Source organism: Gorilla gorilla, chromosome 8, assembly GCF_029281585.2.
Source record: "Gorilla gorilla gorilla isolate KB3781 chromosome 8, NHGRI_mGorGor1-v2.1_pri, whole genome shotgun sequence".
Lineage (NCBI taxonomy): Eukaryota > Metazoa > Chordata > Mammalia > Primates > Hominidae > Gorilla > Gorilla gorilla.
The window spans coordinates 24,635,230-24,658,547 of record NC_073232.2 but is presented as its reverse complement, the minus strand read 5'-3'; the positions used below and the strand labels follow the sequence as shown (position 1 = coordinate 24,658,547).

General features: G+C 39.1%; 1 protein-coding gene across 2 annotated transcripts in view; it reads left to right on the top strand.

The window, feature by feature from the left end:
- The window catches only part of ITGA8 (integrin subunit alpha 8), a 212,046-nt gene that overhangs the window by 47,948 nt on the left and 140,780 nt on the right, over positions 1-23,318 (top strand). For both annotated transcript variants that reach the window (XM_004049094.5, XM_063709912.1), the window contains exons 8-11: positions 157-201; positions 10,937-10,980; positions 12,804-12,860; positions 16,454-16,506. In XM_004049094.5, coding sequence (XP_004049142.4) covers positions 157-201; positions 10,937-10,980; positions 12,804-12,860; positions 16,454-16,506 — 199 coding nt within the window. The remainder of the gene's footprint in view (positions 1-156; positions 202-10,936; positions 10,981-12,803; positions 12,861-16,453; positions 16,507-23,318) is intronic.

Sequence of the window (23,318 nt, the reverse complement as noted above, 5' to 3'; positions counted from 1 at the left end):
TTAATTTTTCCCTTTATAGATTCTTTAACTTTTATAATATTTGTAGAGGTGTCTAAATAAAGCAGTACCATGGTAGCCCTTTCACCTTTTTCTAGATATAACTCATTAGGTTAAGTCATTAAGTGTGATTAGTTTGTTTCTTTTTCTTTAAAACAGGATACTCAGTTGCTGCTGGGGAGTTTACTGGGGATTCTCAGCAAGGTGAGAGACATTGTTGAGTTTAAATCACTTATAAAGCATGGGGAAATGGTAAAATGGCATATAAAGTTTTTCTATCAATGTGATTTTATTTGCTATACAAAAAGGATATTAATGGAATCCCAGAGTGCCTATATTTTGTAGAAAAAATACTTTGATACAGCATTTTAAGTCTGAAAGAATTTCATAAGAATGAATATCAACTTTATAAAATCTAGTTAAGCAATAAAATATTAGGGCCATAATTCCATGTTATAAATGAAAAATATAGATGACTAAATGCCATACTGTTAGTGACAGATCAAATTTGTGAAATTAAGATCCCTTCATTTCTAGTACCTCTCATATTAGACATGTCCAAAATTACTCTTCCCAACCAACTCCAATCCAACACCCCAGCCTTACTTCTTTCTTCCTCTTTTAACATACCAAAACCCCAAATAACAAAACAAACGAATCTCTATCTCCTGTATATCCCTTCTGTCCTGTCTTCTCTGCTTTGCTGTGGCTGTTGTCTACCGGGGCTGATGGACATGAAATAATGAACACAGAATACCTAATTAAATTATGATAAGTGCTAGGATAAAATTCTAAACATAGAGTAAGAAAAGCTGTGGTGTTAAGAAAATGGAGCCTTGCATGACGAGGGCGGGGGGATCAGACAGACAAAGGGGCAGGGGCCAACTTCTGTATTCTAAGGTGTGTAGAAAATGCGGGTGTTCAAGGACCTCAGATTGACTGCCAGACTTTGATAGTGAAACGAGATTGGCTTTGAGAAAAGTCTGGGCTCAGATCATGTCCGGTTTTATGGGTCATGGAAACAATTCTGGGATCTATTCAACATGCAGGGGAGAAGACATGAAAGGTTTCAGCTGAGGAGTAAATATAATCCAATTATGCTTGTAATCTAAAAGAAAAAAAGAGAACAAATCACACTGGCTGCCTATGTAGATTTGATTGAGATGAGAGTAAGGAAGAATGGTATCACATATATCACTTTTCTCTTCATGTCTACCTCCTTGAAGGCAAGATCTATGTATTGTTATGTATTGTTATTATTTATCTCTTTTACAAAGACTAGACCATGTGTTGCTCGTAACAGATTCATATGGGAAACAGCTTGACAGAAATAATTTGAATCTTTGGAGTCAAGATCCACAAAGGTTCAAGTTCTGACTTCACACTCTCTATTCCTTAGGCTATGACAACCTCTCTGGTTCTTATTTGCTCATCTTTAAATGACACTAATATTAACTAACTCAAAATAATGTTCTGAAAATTGCATGACCTAATGCATGAGAAATACTTAGATACAAGGCAATAAATGGGAGCTTTCACTCAATGGGTAATATTTATTGAATGAGTCAATCATCAATCAGTATTTACCATTTTCCATCTTGTTTCATATGAACACTGACTGCATTTCACTAATGCAAGCGGTTTAATTCACAAATAATTAAGAGTAAGTGGAGTTGGGAGCCTAGATGGCCGAATAGGAACAGCTCCGGTCTACAGCTCCCAGCGTGAGCGACGCAGAAGATGGGTGATTTCTGCATTTCCAACTGAGTTTTGACGAGAGTAGTGGTTCTCCCAGCACGCAGCTTGAGATCTGAGAACGGGCAGACTGCCTCCTCAAGTGGGTCCCTGACCCCTGAGTAGCCTAACTGGGAAGCACCCCCAAGGAGCGGCAGACTGACACCTCACACGGGCGGGTACTCCTCTGAGACAAAACTTCCAGAGGAACGATCAGGCAGCAGCATCTGCGGTTCGCCAATATCCACTGTTCTGCAGCCTCTGCTGCTGATTTCCAGGCAAACACGGTCTGGAGTGGACCTCTAGCAAACTCCAACAGACCTGCAGCTGAGAGTCCTGTCTGTTAGAAGGAAAACTAACAAACAGAAAGGACATCCACACCAAAAACCCATCTGTACGTCACCATCATCAAAGACCAAAGGTAGATAAAACGACAAAGATGGGAAAAAAACAGAGCAGAAAAACTGCTAAAAATCAGAGCACCTCTCCTCCTCCAAAGGAACGCAGCTTCTCACCAGCAACGGAACAAAGCTGGACGGAGAATGACTTTGATGAGTTGAGAGAAGAAGGCTTCAGACGATCAGACTACTCCGAGCTACAGGAGGAAATTCGAACCAATGGCAAAGAAGTTAAAAGCTTTGAAAAAAAACTAGACGAATGGATAACTAGAATAACCAATGCAGAGAAGTCCTTAAAGGACCTGATGGAGCTGAAAACCAAGGCACGAGAGCCACGTGATGAATGCAGAAGCCTCAGTAGCCAACGCGATCAACTGGAAGAAAGGGTATCAGTGATGGAAGACGAAATGAATGAAATGAAGCGAGAAGAGAAGTTTAGAGAAAAAAGAATAAAAAGAAATGAACAAAGCCTCCAAGAAATATGGGACTATGTGAAAAGACCAAATCTACATCTGATTGGTGTACCTGAAAGTGACAGGGAGAATGGAACCAAGCTGGAAAACACTCTGCAGGATATTATCCAGGAGAACTTCCCCAATCTATCAAGGCAGGCCAACATTCAAAGTCAGGAAATACAGAGAACGCCACAAAGATACTCCTCCAGAAGAGCAACTCCAAGACACATAATTGTCAGATTCACCAAAGTTGAAAAGAAGGAAAAATGTTAAGGGCAGCCAGAGAGAAAGATTGGGTTACCCTCAAAGGGAAGCTCATCAGACTAACAGCTGATCTCTCGGCAGAAACTCTACAAGCTAGAAGAGAGTGGGGACCAATATTCGACATTCTTAAAGAAAAGAATTTTCAACCCAGAATCTCATATCCAGCCAAACTAAGCTTCATAAGTGAAGGAGAAATAAAATCCTTTACAGACAAGCAAATGCTGAGAGATTTTGTCACCACCAGGCCTGCCCTAAAAGAGCTCCTGAAGGAAGCACTAAACATGGAAAGGAACAACCACTACCAGCCACTGCAACAACATGCCAAATTGTAAAGACCATCAAGGCTAGGAAGAAACTGCATCAACTAATGAGCAAAATAACCAGCTAACATCATAACGACAGAATCAAATTCACACATAAAAATATTAACTTTAAATGTAAATGGGCATTAAAAGACACAGACTGGCAAATCGGATAAAGAGTCAAGACCCATCAGTGTGCTGTATTCAGGAAACCCATCTCACATGCAGAGACACACATAGGCTCAAAATAAAGGGATGGAGGAAGATCTACCAAGCAAATGGAAAACAAAAAAGGCAGGGGTTGCAATCCTAGTCTCTGATAAAACAGACTTTAAACCAACAAAGATCAAAAGAGACAAAGAAGGCCATTACATAATGGTAAAGGGATCAATTCAATAAGAAGAGATAACTATCCTAAATATATATGCACCCACTACAGAAGCACCCAGATTCATAAAGCAAGTCCTTAGTGACCTACAAAGAGACTTAGACTCCCACACAATAATAATGGGAGACTTTAACACCCCATTGTCAACATTAGACAGATCAACGAGACAGAAAGTTAACAAGGATATCCAGGAATTGAACTCAGATCTGCACCAAGTGGACCTAATAGACATCTACAGAACTCTCCACCCCAAATCAACAGAATATACATTCTTTTCAGCACACCACACCTACTCCAAAACTGACCACATAGTTGGAAGTAAAGCACTCCTCAGCAAATGTAAAAGAACAGAAATTATAACAAACTGTCTCTCAGACCACAGTGCAATCAAACTAGAACTCAGGATTAAGAAACTCACTCAAAACTGCTCAACTACATGGAAACTGAACAACCTGCTCCTGAATGACTACTGGGTACATAACAAAATGAAGGCAGAAATAAACATGTTCTTTGAAACCAACGAGAACAAAGACACAACATACCAGAATCTCTGGGACACATTCAAAGCAGTGTGTAGAGGGAAATTTACAGCACTAAATGCCCACAAGAGAAAGCAGGAAAGATCTAAAATTGACACCCTAACATCACAATTAAAAGAACTAGAGAAGCAAGAGCAAACACATTCAAAAGCTAACAGAAGGCAAGAAATAACTAAGATCAGAGCAGAACTGAAGGAAATAGAGACATAAAAAACTCTTCAACAAATTAATGAATCCAGCAGCTGGTTTTTTGAAAAGATCAACAAAATTGATAGACCGCTAGCAAGACTAATAAGGAAGAAAAGAGAGAAGAATCAAATAGACGCAATAAAAAATGATAAAGGGGATATCACCACTGATCCCACAGAAATACAAACTACCATCAGAGAATACTATAAACACCTCTACGCAAAAAAACTAGACAATCTAGAAGAAATGGATAAATTCTTCAACACATACATCATCCCAAGACTAAACCAGAAAGAAGTTGAATCTCTGAATAGACCAATAACAGGCTCTGAAATTGAGGCAATAATCAATAGCTTACCAACCAAAAAAAGTCCAGGACCAGATGGATTCACAGCCGAATTCTACCAGAGGTACAAAGAGGAGCTGGTACCATTCCTTCTGAAACTGTTCCAATCAATAGAAAAAGAGGGAATCCTCCCTAACTCATTTTATGAGGCCAGCATCATCCTGATACCAAAGCCTAGCAGAGACACAACAAAAAAAGAGAATTTTAGACCAATATCCTTGATGAACATCGATGCAAAAATCCTCAATAAAGCACTGGCAAACCAAATCCAGCAGCACATGAAAAAGCTTATCCACCATGATCAAGTGGGCTTCATCCCTGGGATGCAAGGCTGGTTCAACATACGCAAATCAATAAATGTAATCCAGCATATAAACAGAACCAAAGACAAAGACCACATGATTATCTCAATAGATGCAGAAAAGGCCTTTGACAAAATTCAACAACCCTTCATGCTAAAAACTCTCAATAAATTTGGTATTGATGTATCTCAAAATAATACACGTATAATTGACATGTATTACACAAATTGACGTGTAATACACAAATAATTGACGTATCTCAAAACAATAAGAGCTATCTATGACAAACCCACAGCCAATATCATACTGAATGGACAAAACCTGGAAGCATTCCCTTTGAAAACTGGCACAAGACAGGGATGCCCTCTCTCACCACTCCTATTCAACATAGTGTTGGAAGTTCTGGCAAGGGCAGTCAGGCAGAGAAAGAAATAAAGGGTATTCAATTAGGAAAAGAGGAAGTCAAATTGTCCCTGTTTGCAGATGACATGATTGTATATCTAGAAAACCCCATCGCCTCAGCCCAAAATCTCCTCAAGCTGATAAGCAACTTCAGCAAAGTCTCAGGACACAAAATCAATGTACAAAAATCACAAGCATTCTTATACACCAACAACAGACAAACAGAGAGCCAAATCATGAGTGAACTCCCATTCACAATTGCTTCAAAGAGAATAAAATACCTAGGAGTCCAACTTACAAGGGATGTGAAGGATCTCTTCAAGGAGAACTACAAACCACTGCTCAATGAAATGAAAGAGGATACAAACAAATGGAAGAACATTCCATGCTCATGGGTAGGAAGAATCAATATTGTGAAAATGGCCATACTGCCCAAGGTAATTTATAGATGCAGTGCCATCCTCATCAAGCTACAATTGACTTTCTTCACAGAATTGGAAAAAACTACTTTAAAGTTCATATGGAACTAAAAAAGAGCCCGTGTTGCCAAGTCAATCCTAAGCCAAAAGAACAAAGCTGGAGGCATCACGCTACCTGACTTCAAACTATACTACAAGGCTACAGTAACCAAAACAGCATGGTGCTGGTAACAAAACAGAGATATTGATCAATGGAACAGAACAGAGCCCTCAGAAATAATGCTGCATATCTACAACTATCTGATCTTTGACAAACCTGGCAAAAACAAGCAATGGGGAAAGGATTTCCTATTTAATAAATGGTGCTGGCAAAACTGGCTAGCCATATGTAGAAAGCTGAAACTTGTTCCCTTCCTTATACCTTATACAAAAATTAATTCAAGATGGATTAAAGACTTAAATGTCAGACCTAAAACCATAAAAACCCTAGAAGAAAACCTAGGCAATACCATCCAGGACATAGGCATGGGCAAGGACTTCATGTCTTAAACACCAAAAGCAATGGCAACAAAAGCCAAAATTGACAAATGGGATCTAATTAAACTAAAGAGCTTCTGCACAGCAAAAGAAACTACCATCAGAGTGAACAGGCAACCTACAAAATGGGAGAAAATTTTTGCAACCTACTCATCTGACAAAGGGCTAATATCCAGAATCTACAATGAACTCAAACAAATTTACAAGAAAAAAACAAACAACCCCATCAAAAAGTGGGCAAACGATATGAACAGACACTTCTCAAAAGAAGACATTTATGCAGCCAAAAAACACATGAAAAAATGCTCATCATCACTGGCCATCAGAGAAATGCAAATCAAAACCACAATGAGATACCATCTCACACCAGTTAGAATGGCGGTCATTAAAAAGTCAGGAAACAACAGGTGCTGGAGAGGATGTGGAGAAATAGGAATACTTTTACACTGTTGGTGGGACTGTAAACTAGTTCAACCATTGTGGAAGTCAGTGTGGCGATTCCTCAGGGATCTAGAACTAGAAATACCATTTGACCCAGCCATCCCATTACTGGGTACATACCCAAAGGATTATAAATCATGCTGCTATAAAGACACATGCACACATATGTTTATTGCGGCACTATTCACAATAGCAAAGACTTGGAACTAACCTAAATGTCCAACAATGATAGATTGGATTAAGAAAATGTGGCACATATACACCATGGAATACTATGCAGCCATAAAAAATGATGAGTTCATGTCTTTTGTAGGGACATGGATGAAACTGGAAACCATCATTCTCAGCAAACTATCCCAAGGACAAAAAACCAAACACCGCATGTTCTCACTCATAGGTGGGAATTGAACAATGAGAGCACATGGACACAGGAAGGGGAACATCACATGCTGGGGACTGTTGTGGGGTGGGGGGAGGGGGGAGGGATAGCATTAGGAGATATACCTAATGCTAAATGACGAGTTAATGGGTGCAGCACACCAACATGGCACATGTATCCATATGTAACAAACCTGCAGATTGTGCACATGTACCCTAAAACTTAAAGTATAATAATAATAAAATTTAAAAAAAAAGAAAAAAAGAGTAAATGAAATATGGTCACCACTAGGAATCATCACAGATCCTTTCATAGTTTCATGTTAAGGTATACAAAGCAGAAAATCATAAAGTTTTGCAGTTCAGGTTGAAGATAATCAGGTTTTTATTTTTTCCTTTGAAAGAACATTTTTCTGTTAGGTACAAACTAATTCATAAAGGACTTGTCCTCTCATTATGTCTTCTTCAAGGTATTAAAAGGCAGTATATTGTAACGCTTAAGAGCCTGGACTCTGGAGCCAGACCTCTTGGGTTTAAACCCTGACCTCACCACTTACTATCTCTATGACCTTGGACAAGTTACCAAGCATCTTAGTGCCTCCAAATTTTTTCATTCCTAAAATAAGGATGATGACCTAATAGTATTGTCTACCTCATAAGATTCTTCTGAGAATTCAGTGAGTTAACTCTGTGTATCCATAAAACAGTGCAAGGCCTGGTATCTAAAAAGTGCTGTTGGCTGTTACAAGAACCATTGAATTAGGAACCAAAGATAGTATTGAGTAACTAGTGCCTTGAAAAAAGGTCAAATCTAAAAATCACTAAAAATTTTACAAAGGAAACTGTAAAACATGACAAATTATTATTTTTTTAATGTGGCATTAGGAGTATTGTTGGACTAGGTGTGGTGGCTCACACACCTGTAATTCCAGCACTTTGGAAGGCCAAGGTGGGAGAATTGCTTGAGCTCAGGAGTTCTATACCAGCCTGGGCAACATAGTGAGACCTCCTCTCAAAAACACAAAAATTAGCTGGGCATGGTGGCATGCACCTGTAGTCCCAGCTTAAGAGGCTGGGAGGCTGAGGCAGGAGGATCACTTGACCCTGTGAAGTCAAGGTTGAAGTAAGTCATCATTGCACCACTGCACTCTAGCCTTGGGTGACAGACTCAGATCTCGTCAAAAAAAAAAAAAAAAAGAGTCTTGTTGGAAAGCTCTCAAGAATAGCATTCAGTTTTGACCCAAGAAAATAAATAATGATGCACAAGAGTACATTGTAGGGAAAGATGGTAGAAAACAGTAGTGATTTTCCATCAGATCTCAGAAATATCTGAAAAATGGATTGGGTTTTAAGTGTTTGGAGGATATCTAAAATAAAAGGGTATTTTGTGTTTTGAGGCTATCTAAAATATCTAAAATGAAATAAAAAGTGTTTTGAGGATATCTAAACTAGTTAAAATAAAATATCTAAAATAAAATATCTGAAAATGGATTGTGTTTTAAGTGTTTTGAGGATATCTAAAATAAAAGCACTATCAAGGAACATCGCAATCAGCTCACCAGGCCACTACAAATCCAGGACTGTGCATGTTCATGATTTACTTAATTTGACAGCAGGGAATGAGAATTCTATTTTGAAAAAACAGTGAGCACTTCAATGTCCTCTAGATGATGGGTTCTTAATATGGATCCTCACACTGCTAGGTGGGACATGGATAGGCTTCACTGGATCGGAACCCCTAAAAATTACAGGCAAGATTTGATTGTGTATAATTTTTCTGGCGAGAGGATCCATACCTTTCTTCCAATTTTCATACATGTTCATGACTCAAAAAAGGTTAAGAGCCTTTGTTGTCACTTCCGAGTGAGGTGTAGTGAGCTAAAACCCAAGAAAGTAATCTGTCCCTAACCGATTCCAGGAATGTAATTTGATGTGTTGGAAAGAATGTTGACTTTGCTGTCAATTTTTGACTTGTACTACTCACCAACTATGAGTTCAATGGTGATAGAACCTTTCTAAGCTGCAAATGAAGGAAATATTTTTGCTTCTCACTAGTCAGGATGCTACTTAAGTCATGTGTTCCTAGGTCAAGGATCTAAATTTTTCCTGATTATGTTGATTATTAAAAACCTTCTGGCCATGTACAGTGGCTCAGGCCTGTAATCTCAGCACTCTAGGAGGCCGAAGCAGGTGGATGGCTTGAACCCAGGAGTTTGAGACCAGCCTGGGCAACATAGTGAGACCCTGTCTCTACAAAATATACAAAAACTAGCTAGGCACAGTGGCATGTACCTGTGGTCCCAGCTATTCAGGAAGCTGAGGGAGGAGGATGGCTTGAGCCCAGGAGGTTGAGGCTGCAGTGAGCCATGATGATCATGCCACTACACTCCAGGCTGGGCAACAGAATAAGACCCTGTTTAAAAAAAAAAAAAAAAAAAAGGACCTTCTGAAGACTTCACCTTGAGTTATTGAAAAGGAAAAGTCTCCTATTTTTTCTTCCAACTGAATATTTTTTGTAGTTGAGTGACAGTTCAAACTTGCCTTAGACCCCAAGCAATTAAGCTGTCCTGATCACTTATTAAAAAATTAGGAGCATCTTTACTCAATATTACATTTAATAACTCCTTAGAGTTGTGGTCATATGAGATTGCAGACTTCACAGTTACTGGGTGGGATGACTGATACTTTAAAAATGAAATTCCCGATGTTTGTGGGATGGGAGAAGTTGTGGTTGCCATGTTTCTCAAATGGCCCAATCCTCTAGAATCTGTCCTCACCCACAGGCCTGACCCTGAAATCAGTCAACCCTATTATATCTGATTGTGGTTTGTTTTTAGTGTCAGGAGAACTTAATTTATACCAAATAAAGATTATTGAAAACTAGACAGGGTACTACCAGTTCCGTCAACTTTCCTGGCAGTCTATCCAGATTGCTTAGTTTTTCTGAACCCTGTTTTATGATTCAAGAGCATGCTTCCCCTGCCCTCCTACTGCTGTAGATGAATCATCCACGTTCCTGTCCAAGGCTCCCCTCTCTGCTTCGCACCTGATCCCATTCCCTCCCTTGACTCTGAGACGGAACCAGAACTGTAATTTTTATACTAGTACAAAAGATGTCACTATAGTAAAAGCTGGAAGAATCAGAGTAAGAGGTCTAATTTATAAATCACACGCAGACCCAAGAAGCCAGATTCATGAATTAGAGACCGAAGTACAGAGAGACTCGTAATGAAGACATAACGTATGACAAAGTATGACTTCTGTTTTTCTGTTTTCTATTATCTGGAGAAGAAACAAAAGCTAATGGAACAGTAAACGCAAAGCCCTGGCTTCAAACGTCCAACCCTCTACATCAGCAATCCGCAACCTTTTTTGGTACCAGGGACTGGTTTCACAGATGTGGGGATGAGGGATGGTTTTGGGATGAAACTGTTTCATCTCAGATCATCAGGCATTAGTTAGATTCTCAAGAGGCGTGCAACCTAGATCCCCTGTGTGCACAGTTCACAATAGGGTTCTCACTCTGGTGAGAACGTAATGCCACCTCTGATCTGACAGGAGGCAGTGCTCAGGCTGTAATGTAAGCAAGGGGAGTGTCTGTAAATACAGATGAAGCTTCATTCTGGCTCGCCTGAGGCTCACCTCCTACTGTGTGTGTGGCCGGGCTCCCAGCAGGCCACAGACAGGTGCTGGTTGATGGCCTGGGGCTTGGGGACCCCTGCTCTATATGATAGCCACTCATTTTATAAGCACTGTCTTTACCACTTTTATTATATGGCGTGTGTGTGTGTGTGTGTGTGTGTGTGTGTGTAATTCCCCTTCTAAATGGCTATTTTCATTCCCAGAATTGGTTGCTGGAATTCCAAGAGGAGCACAGAATTTTGGATATGTGAGTACTGAGAATGCATTATAGGAATAGGGTATTTTCTTGTATAGATGCTCCTTGATGGAATTACATCTGAATAAACCCATCATAAACTGAAAATACTGTAAGTTGAAAACACATTTAATACACCTAATCCACCAAACATCATAGCTTACCTAACCTACCTTAAACATGCTCAGAACACCTACATTAGCCCACGCTTAGGCAAAAGCCTATTGTATAATGAAGTGTTCATATCTCAAGTAAGAGTATCATATCGCATATTGCTAGTCTGGGAAAAGATCAAAACTCAAAATTCAAAGTATGATTATTACAGAATGTGTATCACTTTTGAACCATTGTCAGTTGAACCATCATAATTGAAGGACCATCTGTATACACAAAGAAATGTTTCATTTTATGCAACTTTTAAGCCTTTTCAAACTTCCTTTATGAAGGAGTTCTTCCTCCCAATTCATGCTGCTTGCTTACGAAAAAGGAAGGAAAATAAGTCAGATTAGATTTGTTCTGATCCATGTGCAGGACCAGCTACTTAATTGATGAGACCTAGTGCAAAATGAAAACACAGGCCCCTTGTTCATAAATTATTAAAAATTTCAGGACACCAACAACAGACCATTAAACCAAGGGTGAGACCCATCTAAGCACAGGGTCATGTGTGACTGCACAAGTCACATACCCACAAGGCTGGTCCTACCTGTGGGTATAATCCGGGAATAATTGTGGAGGATGCCATGGTTATGATCAACAACTTAATACGCCTCATACAATAGAAATAAAAGCAATTGTTATTTCAGTTATTTTAATTAATTACATTATTTTATTATAAACTTAACTAATTGTAAATTTATTATGTGTTTCCATGACTGCTATAACATAGAATCACAAACTGCCTGGCTTCAAACAACATAAATTTATTCACTCACAGTTCTGGCAGCCAGAAGTCTGACATCAAATTGTGGGCAAGACGATATTCTCACCAGAGCATCTATGATAGGAAGGTTCTCTGTGCCCCCCTCCAGCCTCTGATGGTCCCCGGCATTCTTTGGCTTGTGGCAACATCCCACCAGTCTCTGCCTCCATCCTCATGTGGCCTTCTGCCCTCTGTCTACATGTGTCTTCTCCTCTTTTTATAAGGACATCAGTCATTGGATTTAGAGCCTACCCGGATGGTTTCATCTTGAGATCCTTAACTAATTTCATCTGCAAAGATCCTATTTCCAAATAAAGTCTTATTCTGATGTTCTGGGTAGATATGAAATTTTGGGGTGCTACTATTCAAACCCATTATTATGAAATTAGGAAAAGCAAATAAATAGATCTTCTGAAAGAAAAACATTTTAAATAAAGTTCATCTTTTACAAAAGTATCTAGAAAGCATCACGGTTGGCTAAGTAGAATTAAAAGGAATATTTTTGCCATGTGGATAGCATTTTAAAATCTAATTTTTCTTGCAAAGAACCACCATAATGATCAATTTATCATAGCATAAGAACAGTAATGGATTTTGACAAAAATCCTGACTAAATCAACTAATCATCAAGTTAATTGCTCTCAATATTCTTGAATTCAACTTTTATTTCTCCAGTTCAGATTAATAAGCATGCGTTTTTTCTGAAAGCATCCCAGACTTAACCATAAACAAAAACTTCAATTGGCTTTTTTTTTAAAATAAGATCATTCCGTGGGCTTTCATTTTTGTTTTACATTTAGCTAATCATTTATCACACTTTACAAAAAATTTTAAATGATTCAAGTTGTAGTTTTTAAAAAAGGCTCCAATTCTACAGCAAATGGTGTAACCTGTTTAATTTCTCTGATTTCAGGTTTCCATCATTAACTCTACGGATATGACGTTTATTCAGAATTTCACGGGAGAACAGGTAGAGACATTTTAATATCAAATAAATAAAATCACTCTGGGTTACCAGTAGACTGTAACATTCATATCAGTTATTCATCCATTCGACAAATATTTAATGAGCAGCTACTATGTACTGGAAACTGTCCTAGGCACCGGGGATGCAATCATGTATCAGACAGACAGATCCCACCCAGCTCTCACGCAGCAGCGAGGCGGCAGGGGAGGGAGAGGAAGGGACAGTTTATTAACAAGCAAATAAATGTCCATGATAATTTCAGATTGTGAACCATGATTTAAAGAAAATTAAGCTGAGTGATATAAGACAGGAAGGAGGTGGCAAGGAAGCCTTTGGATGGGGTGATCAGGAGGCCTCTGAGGTGCCAATGTCTGGGCTGAGATGTGAATGACAAGACAGAGCCAACTATACCATCTTATCCAGAACCTTCCAGGCAAGGGAAGGCTAACACGAAGGCTTTCAAAAAAGAACCAACCAGACATGTGTGAAGAGCAGAGTGAAGGCCACAGTCTCTGTAAGCAAGAGAGATGTAGGAGCTGAGGACAGAGGGGACAGGGGCTACTCATGGGAGACTGGTGGGGGAGGTGGGCGGTGTTTGGGATTAAGAATTTTTTTCTAAGAACAATGGGAAGTGGTTTTGTATTAACATGAATCTTTCAATAGTCTATAAAGGCCTGAAGGTTTTGATGTAAGCTATGGGAAGGTCACTGTAAAAAGGGCCTGGACTTCTGCAGCTGACAGATTAGACTTCCAGTTCCCACTGCACCGCTCATGAACTGTGTGAGACCACAGGAAAATCATCTGACCTCTTTGAGCCACTTTGCAAAATAAGAATAAAATGTTTATCTTCCAAGCTCCCTTTAAGAATGAAATAAATCAGGGATTGTAGATTACTTAGAAGATTCCCTGGCACATAACAACTCCTCAAGAAATGTTAATTCCTTTCCATCCCATTTCCTGTCTCCTGCCTTTTGATCAAACAAAAGCCACTAAATTCCCATGTGCCATTAAATCTTCTATAATTTGAGATGCATGCAAATACGTGTGCTTATGATGATCATAAACTATTGCATCTCTATTTCAGTAAGATATAGATTCAGGCCTCCATGTTTGAATGCAGGACAAATTTAAAATAAATGAATTCCTTGTGTTTGTAACTTATATGTGACTATTTACAAACAGAACTACACACTTAATTTTAAACTAAATATGAACAAAGCTGTGGAAGTAATACCTTTAAAACTAACCATGTTAATTTAATTTGAAGAGGAGAGAAAAATCGATTGCCTGGAGAAACAAATTCAATTCACAACTGGCTTCCTTTAGACGGAAGCACCAACTCAGTATTTAAAGAAATGTGGCTCATACCTGTAATCCCAGGAGCTTGGAAGGCCAAGGCAGGAGGATCACTTGAGGCCAGGAGCTCATGACCAGCCTGGGCAACATAGTGAGACCACTGTCTCTGTTTAAAAAAAAAAAAAAAATGAAAGGAAAGAAAAAGAAACCAGCAGGTTTTAAAATAAACACAAAATGATTTTGACATCTTTTTGCTGTACTTTGGGGCTTTAGTCTATTACTCCGAAATTTTCAGTGAAGCATTTTATATCTCCTGATATTCTTTTGGAAGGTTTGGAGAAATAAGACTGAGATGAGCAGGAAGTTGAATAGATATTGAACTGTTTCAAACAACTATTCCTAAGTGGTGGTAATTAATAAGTGAATGAGAATCTAGCAATGCTTCTCCTTTGCTCAGATCTGTTTACTTTTCATCATTAGAAACTTTTTAAACATTGCTAAATTTAGTCTTTCTATAACTTCCTCTCCTCAATACCACCTAGTTCTGTAATCCTGAACCTCAGAAGGTGATAAATGATGAAATTTCATAAATGATGAAATTCCTCTGAGTAAAGGCCACACACCACCACACCAAGAGAAAGAATTTCACTGTCTATGTTTGGAACAGAGAAAAGAGGTGTGAGAATTGAGTTGTTACATGCCACTTGTTAACTCATGTATTCTTTTTCTCTGCAAAGAGCATTTGGCACCTGGCACCTACTTTGGTCCAGACACTGCTCAGGAAGTTCAGATAGAACAGCAAACAAAACAGACCAAAGTCTCTGCCTCCTGGGGTGTGTGCTTTCTAAGGGATTGCATGTTCATTAAATGAGGACACGATGGAAGCTACGTCACCTCAAACATTGCATGGCACACTATGGAAGCAAATTGGCAAGCTGAAACTATGGGTCAAATCTGATGAGAGCATAAATCCTGAAAAGATTATAAATCCAAAAACATAGGTTTAAAACGAAAAACTGCGGCGATAAAATGGGGAGAGGCCAGGTGCGCTGGCTCACACCTGTAATCCCAGCACTTTGGGAGGCCAAGTGGGTGGATCACCTGAGGTCAGGAATTCAAGACCAGCCTGGACAACATGGTGAAACCTCGTCTCTACTAAAAATAGAAAAATTAGCTGGGCATGGTGGCAGGCACCTGTAATCCCAGTTACTCAGGAGGCTGAGGCAGGAGAATTGCCTGAATCCAGGAGGTGGAGGTTGCAGTGAGCCAAGATCACACCACTGCACTCCAGCCTGGGCAACAGAGCGAGACTTCATCTCAAAAATAAAATAAAATAAAATAAAATAAAATAAAAGTGGGGAGACTATGGTACACTATGTACACTCATGGAAAAGATTTAGGAGCTTTTGTTGACTATGAGCACGATACAAATTGATACTGAGATGTGGGTTCCCCTGACATGAAAACTTTTTATGCTTCCTCTGAAGCAGGAAGCGTAAATCTTACCTAACTCCTCTCTTGTCATCAGCGCACTCACAAGTGTCATCTGTGTTTTGGTACCACATGTCATATCTCTAACACAGAGAGGGTGGATGGTGAGCCACGTGAAAATATTTTCTTTTGAGACAGGGTCTCTCTCTGTCACCCAGGCTGGAGTGCAGTTGTGTAATCTCAGATCACTGCAGCCTTGACCTCCCCAGGCTCAGGTGATCCTCCCACCTCAGCCCCCCAGTTAGCTGGGACTACACGTGCCACCATGCCCTGCTAATTCTGTTTTATTTTTTGTAGAGATGTGGTCTCACCATATTGCCAGGGTTGGTCTTGAACCCCTGGACCCAAGTGACCCTCTTGCCTGGGCCTCCCAGAATGCTGGGATTATAGACATAAGCCACCACACCCAGCCTGAAAATATTTTCATACAACATCATATGGAATTGGAATTAGATTCCTTCTGTGAGATTCAAGATTGCAGAACGTGGTGGGATTAAGTGCTAGAAGTTATGGAAGAGCCAGATTTAGCAGTGAACATTCCGATAGCTGTGTCCACAAATTAAATGGGCTGATTGTTGAACATCCCCAGAGGATGTCCAAGCAGATGTCAGGGTTATTATGGGGAAAATTATTCACTGGGTCAGGGGTTAGACTAAATGAGGCAAAAGGACCCTGGCCACTTCTAAGAATCTATGAATTTCAATGCAAAAATGTACCACAATGAGATGAATCTTTCAGGAATAATAGAGACATGACTACAAAAATGACTACTGGGACACAAAATGTCATCTCCTGATTTTCCTTCGCAGATGGCATCTTATTTTGGATATACCGTTGTCGTATCAGATGTTAACAGTGATGGGTAAGTTTATAGACCTCTCTCATATACAATATATTACATTCATCCATAAAGTTGTTATATTTTCCCTTCACAAAATACACCCTTCCTTACTGCCTCAACAAGATAGAGGCTCTCTTGTTCTCAACTTTTTTGGTTCAAGACAAGAAGATGCATCTATTAAATAATTCTCTGTCATCTGATTTTGTCCTTAAGGAGATTTTCCACATCTGCTACTTCTAGAAGAGGACTATTTTATTTCATTTTATTTTTAATTTTATAAAGTCTTCAGCCATTCAAAATTCATAGCCATTGAGAACATTCATCTATCTCTCTTCACTCCTAGAATTTTCCCCTAGCATGTGATACATTCACAAAACATTTGCACATAAATGGATTTTTAAGTTGCTTTAAAAATGTAACAGCCATGGAGAAGATGAAATTGTTATTTTTCAGATTACAGTAGTAAATTACAGTTGAACATGGACCAAACAGCATGGTGAATTTTGGTTGTGCTTAAGTCATTACTTCAAAAATAAATTATGATTAAACACTTCTTTGATTCACTAAAAGGACCTGACAGGTAAATTAATGAATCATTAAATTAAAAACCATTAGATTGAGATGTATCAATTATCCACCCAAAAATATTACTGGATCACACACCATGTTCCAGGCTTTGTTCTTGGTGCCCAGAATACACAGGTGAATAAGACAGATGTGGTCTCTCAGGGATCTCACATATTCACAGAAAGGAAATATCTGAAGAATACTTACTTTGTTCTAGGCAACGGGCCAAGCACTTTAGCCATACTTTTGCTAGATATTTTATGTGACCTTTATATAGCTGTCAATGGACTTTGTGTTAATTCTGTCATGGCATTTGACTGGAGATAAATTTCATACCTTTTGTACCTGTTGGGAAATGTCTATTATTCTTTCATTGAACATAAACTTCTCGAACATCTACTGTGCACTAACAGGCACTGTTCTAGGTGCAGAGAAATCCATAACTTCATGAAGACTATACTAGAGTTAGGAAGGTTGGTGCTACAGACAAAAATTAAATGAGTAAAGAGTATGTTAGATGGTTATAAGTACTGTGGAGACAATGAAAACAAAAGGACCAAAAGCAACCAAGTAGATGAATATGTAAACAAACTCTGGTACATCCTGATAATTCAGTTTTATTCAGTGCTAAAAAAGAAATGAGCTATCAGGCCATGAAAACACTCAAAGGAGCCGGGTGCCGTAGCTCACGCCTGTAATCCCAGCACTTTGGGAGGCTGAGGCGGGTGGATCACCTGAGGTCAGGAGGTCGAGGCCAGCCTGACCAATGTGGTGAAACCATGTCTTTACTAAAAATACAAAAAATTAGCCAGGCATGGTGATGGGTGCCTATAATCCCAGCTACTTGAGAGGCTGAGGCAGGATAATCCCTTGAACCCAGGAGGCAGAGGTTACAGTGAGCCATGATTGCACCATTGCACTCCAGCCTGGGCAACAGAGTGAGACTCTGTCTCAAACAAGAAAACAAAAAAAAAAAAAAGAAAAGAGAAGAAAAGAAAAAACACACAAAGGAACTTTAACTGCATATTGCTAAGTGAAAGATGCCAGTCTGAAAGATCTACATTCTATATGATTCTAATTCTATGACATTCTGGAAGAGGCACCACTATGGCATCAGGAACAAGGCAGTGTTTCCCAGGGGTTCTGATGGAGGGAGTTATGAACAGGTGAAGAACAGGATTTTTAGGGCAGTGAAATGACTCTGTATGATACAGTAATAGTGGATATGCGTCCTTATATATTTGTTAAAACCCATAGAAGGTTTGATACCAAGTGTGAATTCAACGTAAACCATGGCCTTTGGTTGATAATGACGTATGAATGTAGGTTTATTGATTGGAATGAACGTGCCCCTCTGATGTGATGGTGGGGGAGGTTGCAAGTTAGGGAGAGGGTAATGGGAGAACTCTGTACTTTCTGCTCAAATATGCTTTGAATCTAAACAATCTAAAACTGCTCTAAAAAATAAAGTCTATTAATTAAACTTGTTAAAATAGAGAGGAGAGATAGGGAGTATTTGAAGGGATACAATCCCCAATTGGGTAGATCATGAAGGTCTCAGGGTTAAGATTCCAGCTAAGGAAACACCTAAGGGAGGTGAGGACCAGCCATGGTGATCTAAGAGGGAGGGAGGAAGAAGTGTTCCCTGTGGAAGAGCAAAAGGTGCGGATTCCCTGAGGTGGGAACTCCAGGCATATTCAAGAACCAGTGGAGAGCTGTGGAGCGTGAACCCTGGGGAGCTGCATCATGAAGGTGTGCAGGTCACTGCATTTATTCCAAACTGCCACACACAGTGCAACACAAACTCTGCCATGGACTAGAACAAGTCCGTTTCCAAGAAGGCTACAACATCCTGTGAGCCATGGGGATTCCAGGTGAGCAGTACCAGCTCAGGCTTCGCTGTCATCAGCTGTGCTCTGTCTACCAGCTCTAGATGGTCAAAGAGCCTTCTGGAACCCTACTACCATGCACCAGGGGAGGCAGGACAGTGGCTTGGAGGGCAGTGAAATGACCCTGTATGAGCAATAGCAGTGGAGGGAGATTGCAGTGCTTGCTCTCTGCATGTATTTCGAAGTTATAGTTCAATGTCAATCTTATCCTGAAAGCAGTTAATTTAAAAATAAATTGCCTTCATCTTCAGTTATCTAAGTTGTAAAAATAAAGTAGCTATTAGGACGGTCATTCAAGATTTCCAACTTAGGTGGACTGTAATTGTAATCAAAGCCTTTTAGTCATTTGGAAAGTAAATAGCTAAAGGACTTGAAGGCCAGACATAGCATGCCATCCAGTTTTCATAATGCTTACAAACACAAGGTTTCTTAAAAAGCTCCAAAATCTCAACATCAGGAAAAAAAAAAAAATCCCACTGTGGCCTTTCAGATATGCACAGACACATTTCTCCCCACTGACGGCCACACAACAAGCACCAGGGGCTCTTCCCCTGCTGCACGGATTCATTCATTCCATGTGTTCTCTTCCACAGGCCACTCCTGTTTTGAATCCTCAGGACTTTGCCCAAGCTTCGCCTTATGCCCTGCAGGGCACCGTCCTTCCTGGAAACATGCGCATTCTAGTCTATAGCAAAGTTTTATGAGAATGTTTATAGTGCTTTTTTTTTGCCATGTTAAGGAAAAAACAAATTGTGAGAAAAGGACCTCATTGGCTTCCTGTTGATCAAAACAACATGGTAGTAACAAACACAGAACTGTTATAAAGTAATAATTTCTTCTTTCTTGAAGTTCTTAAAAATTGCTATGCATAGTATTTTTTTATTATGTAGTATTTTCTGAATTCTTTAGACTGCATTGAAGGATATTTCCATTAATTTACTAATGCCGTTCATAAAGGTAAATTGTCCACAGATTCTCAGTATATCACTTGCTGTTTTTAATTACTTAGATGCTATGTAAATTCAAGGTCCTATTATATATAAGTATGCTCTGGAAGTAATTGAGATTGGCCAAAGAAAGATGCCAGATAGACAACTCAAGTGAAGTCTGAAATTACAACAATGGTGATATATATTATATTTTTCATGGGGTTTAAAAAATCACTTGGCTAGGTCATTGCTCATAGTTCAGAAGTGAGGACTTCCCTGCACGCACACATTTATGGGCTTGAACCAGACTCTCCTTTCCCCAAGCTGGAGATAGTTAAGTACATTTGTGCATGAGGCTATCTAGTGGACATTGTTGGAAAACATATATTCTTTGAAAACTAGGCAACAAAAACAAGGTCCCTAAAAGAGCTCCAAAATCTCAACATCACGGAAAAAAAAAAAAAAAGTGTCAATAAGTGACCAGATAAGTTAACTGGTGGAAATTTTCCCTGATATTTTTCTGTTAAGAAAAATCTCCAAGTATGATTGAGTGGAATGCAAACATTCAGACTTAACAGTTGTGTGCATGCTGGTTGATGGTTAATACTGTCAAGCCTGTGACAGTTTTGAAAATATAAGCAAGCTGGGGAAATTATCTTCACTTTCGTTATCTTAAGACTTCCAGTACTACAAACTCCGTCAATGTAAGCTTTGTTAGGAATCTCTGAACAAACCCGTTAACAACAAATGGAGATGGTATTTTTCGTCTCGTGCCTAAACAAGCAAATATGGTTTTTTTTTCTTACGGCTTTTGAGTGTTATAGTAGTTATACTACTTCAGAAATTCACTGAATTACAATTTAATTCATTGGATACTTTCTGCACTACCATTGTTTCTAACCTCTGCAGGACCAAAAGGAGCCAAATTTAAACAGATTCTTAGTGGTTAACTTGAGAATAATTTACAGAAAAATCCAATTGAAAGGAAACAGCTTAGGGAGCTATATTTTTATGGTAGATTTAGCCCAAGTATGTTCATTCATACAGGATATAGCATTATGATTCAATTAGTAGAAAACTCTAAAAAATTAAACCATAAAGAGGTTGTAAATTAATTTCTGTAATGTAATTGAAGTGATGTTAGCTCTTGTCTATCAATTAGGTTGATTTGATATTTACTATATAGTCCACTAATCTGTATTCTTTTAATAAATAACTAAATTCTGAATATTAGTCATGAGCATTAGCATGCAAAGTGTACTACTGGGAAAAAAAAAGAAACAGAAAAGTTTCTATGTTAAAGCAATACATGGCTTAGCCTGTTTTTTGTTGCTATAATTGAATACCGGAGACTGGATGATTTGTAAAGAAAAGAAATGTATTTCTTATACTTCTGGAGGCTGGAAGTCCAAGGTCAAGGGGCCGCATCTGATGAGGGCCTTCTTGCTGGTGGGGACCCTGTGCAAAGTCCTGAGGTGGTGCCAGGCATCACATGTTGAGGGAGGCAAGAACATTCCAGCTCTGTATTCCATTCCTCTTCTTATAAATCCACAAGTCCCATTTTGGGGCTCCACCTTGATGGCCTTATCTAATCCTAATTACCTACTAAAAGTTTTACCTCCAAATGCCATTAATATATGCATCTGAAGATTAAGTGTCTAATACATGAAATTTGAGGGACACATTAAAAGCATAGTAACTTATGCACACTGTTAGGTTGCCTAAAACATGAACCCAGGTGTGTGATTTTTTTTTGCTGCCTTCATAGTTGTGTCTTTTCCAGAGTGTCATGCAATTGGAATCATACAGCAGGTAGCCTTTTCAGATTGGCTTAACTGAGCAATGTATATTTGAGGTTCCTCCAAGTCTTTTGATGGCTTGATAGCCCATTTCTTTTCATTGCTGAATATTATTATATGATGTATCATGATTTGCTTATCCAGTCACCTATTGAAGAGTATCTTGGTTGCTTCCAAGTTTGGGCAATTATTCTATGCACATTTTTGTGCATATTTTTGTATGTATATCTGTTTTAAACGCATTTGAGTAACTGCCAAGGAGTGTAATTTTGTGTTTGTGTGGTAAGCCTATGTTTAGCATTGTAAGAAACTGCTAGACTGTCTTCCAAAATGGCTGTATCATTTTGTATTCCCATTAGCAATTAATTAGAGTTGTTCTACATCCTCGCCAATGTTTGGTACCATCAGCATTTTGGATTTTAGCCATTCTAAGAGATGTATAGTGGTATCTCATTGTGGTTTTAATTTGCAATTCCTAACGACATATTATATTGAGTGTCTTCTGACAAGCTTGCTTGCCATCCATCTTTTTTGATGAGGTGTCCATTCAAATCTTTGCCCAATTTTTTTTTTTTTTTTTTTGAGACGGAGTCTCACTCTGCCATCTAGTGGTGCGATCTCGGCCCACTGCAACCTCTGCCTCCCGGGTTCAAGCAATTCTCCTGCCTCAGCCTCCAGAGTCGCTGAGTACAGTCACCCACCACCATGCCCAGCTAATTTTTGTATTTTTAGTAGAGACAGGAGTTTCACCATATTGGCCAGGCTGGTCTCGAACTCCTGACCTCATGATCTGACCACTTCGGCCACCCAAAGTGCTGGGATCACAGGCATGAGCCACTGTGCCTGGCCTTGCCCAATTTTTAATTGGCTTATTTTCTTATTGTATATCATGTACATGTAATATTGATTGTAACAATATACAGTATATAATATATAATAATGATATATGTTATTGTTACATATTTTTTCCTCATGGGGTTAATTTTTAAGAATTCTTTGTACATTTTACTTTTACAATAAATTAGTTGGAATGCCCCTAGCACCAAGCATGTCTAGATACTCACTCTACCCTCACTCTACTCAGGGACACTTGGTTTGGCTCACAACACCTACACCTGGAGAGCCCACCTAAGGATCCCACCCAGGTCTAATGCCATCTCCTCCATGGAACCTTCCTTAGTTCCCTCCAAGCACCCAGCCTCTCCCTGGTCCAGCATACCCAGCGTTAATTTCATTGTCTCATATTATTTTTCCCAATCTGCCATGTTTATAGTAATATGAGTAGTCATTTAACCTCATCTGTAAGTTATTAGGGAATGAATTGGTTGACCTAATAGTCATCATTGCATTAAAGCCACTTATCAAAGTACCTTAAACATAGGAAGTACACAGGATGTCTTTTGATTCAGACTGAAGACAATAGATAAACACCACAAGGCAGGCCAGAAATTGGAGAGAGGGTAGGTTAGAGTGATGTTGGAGTGTCTTGTAGACTGCTCAGATCTTGAAGAAAGTTTCTTGTTCTCAGTAACTGTTCCCACCTCATCCCTGACTTTTGATATAAACTATATCAAAGATGTGTATGAGCCACTTGATATGGAATCTGTAAGATATATTTTTATACATATTATTGATTTTATGTTATTAAT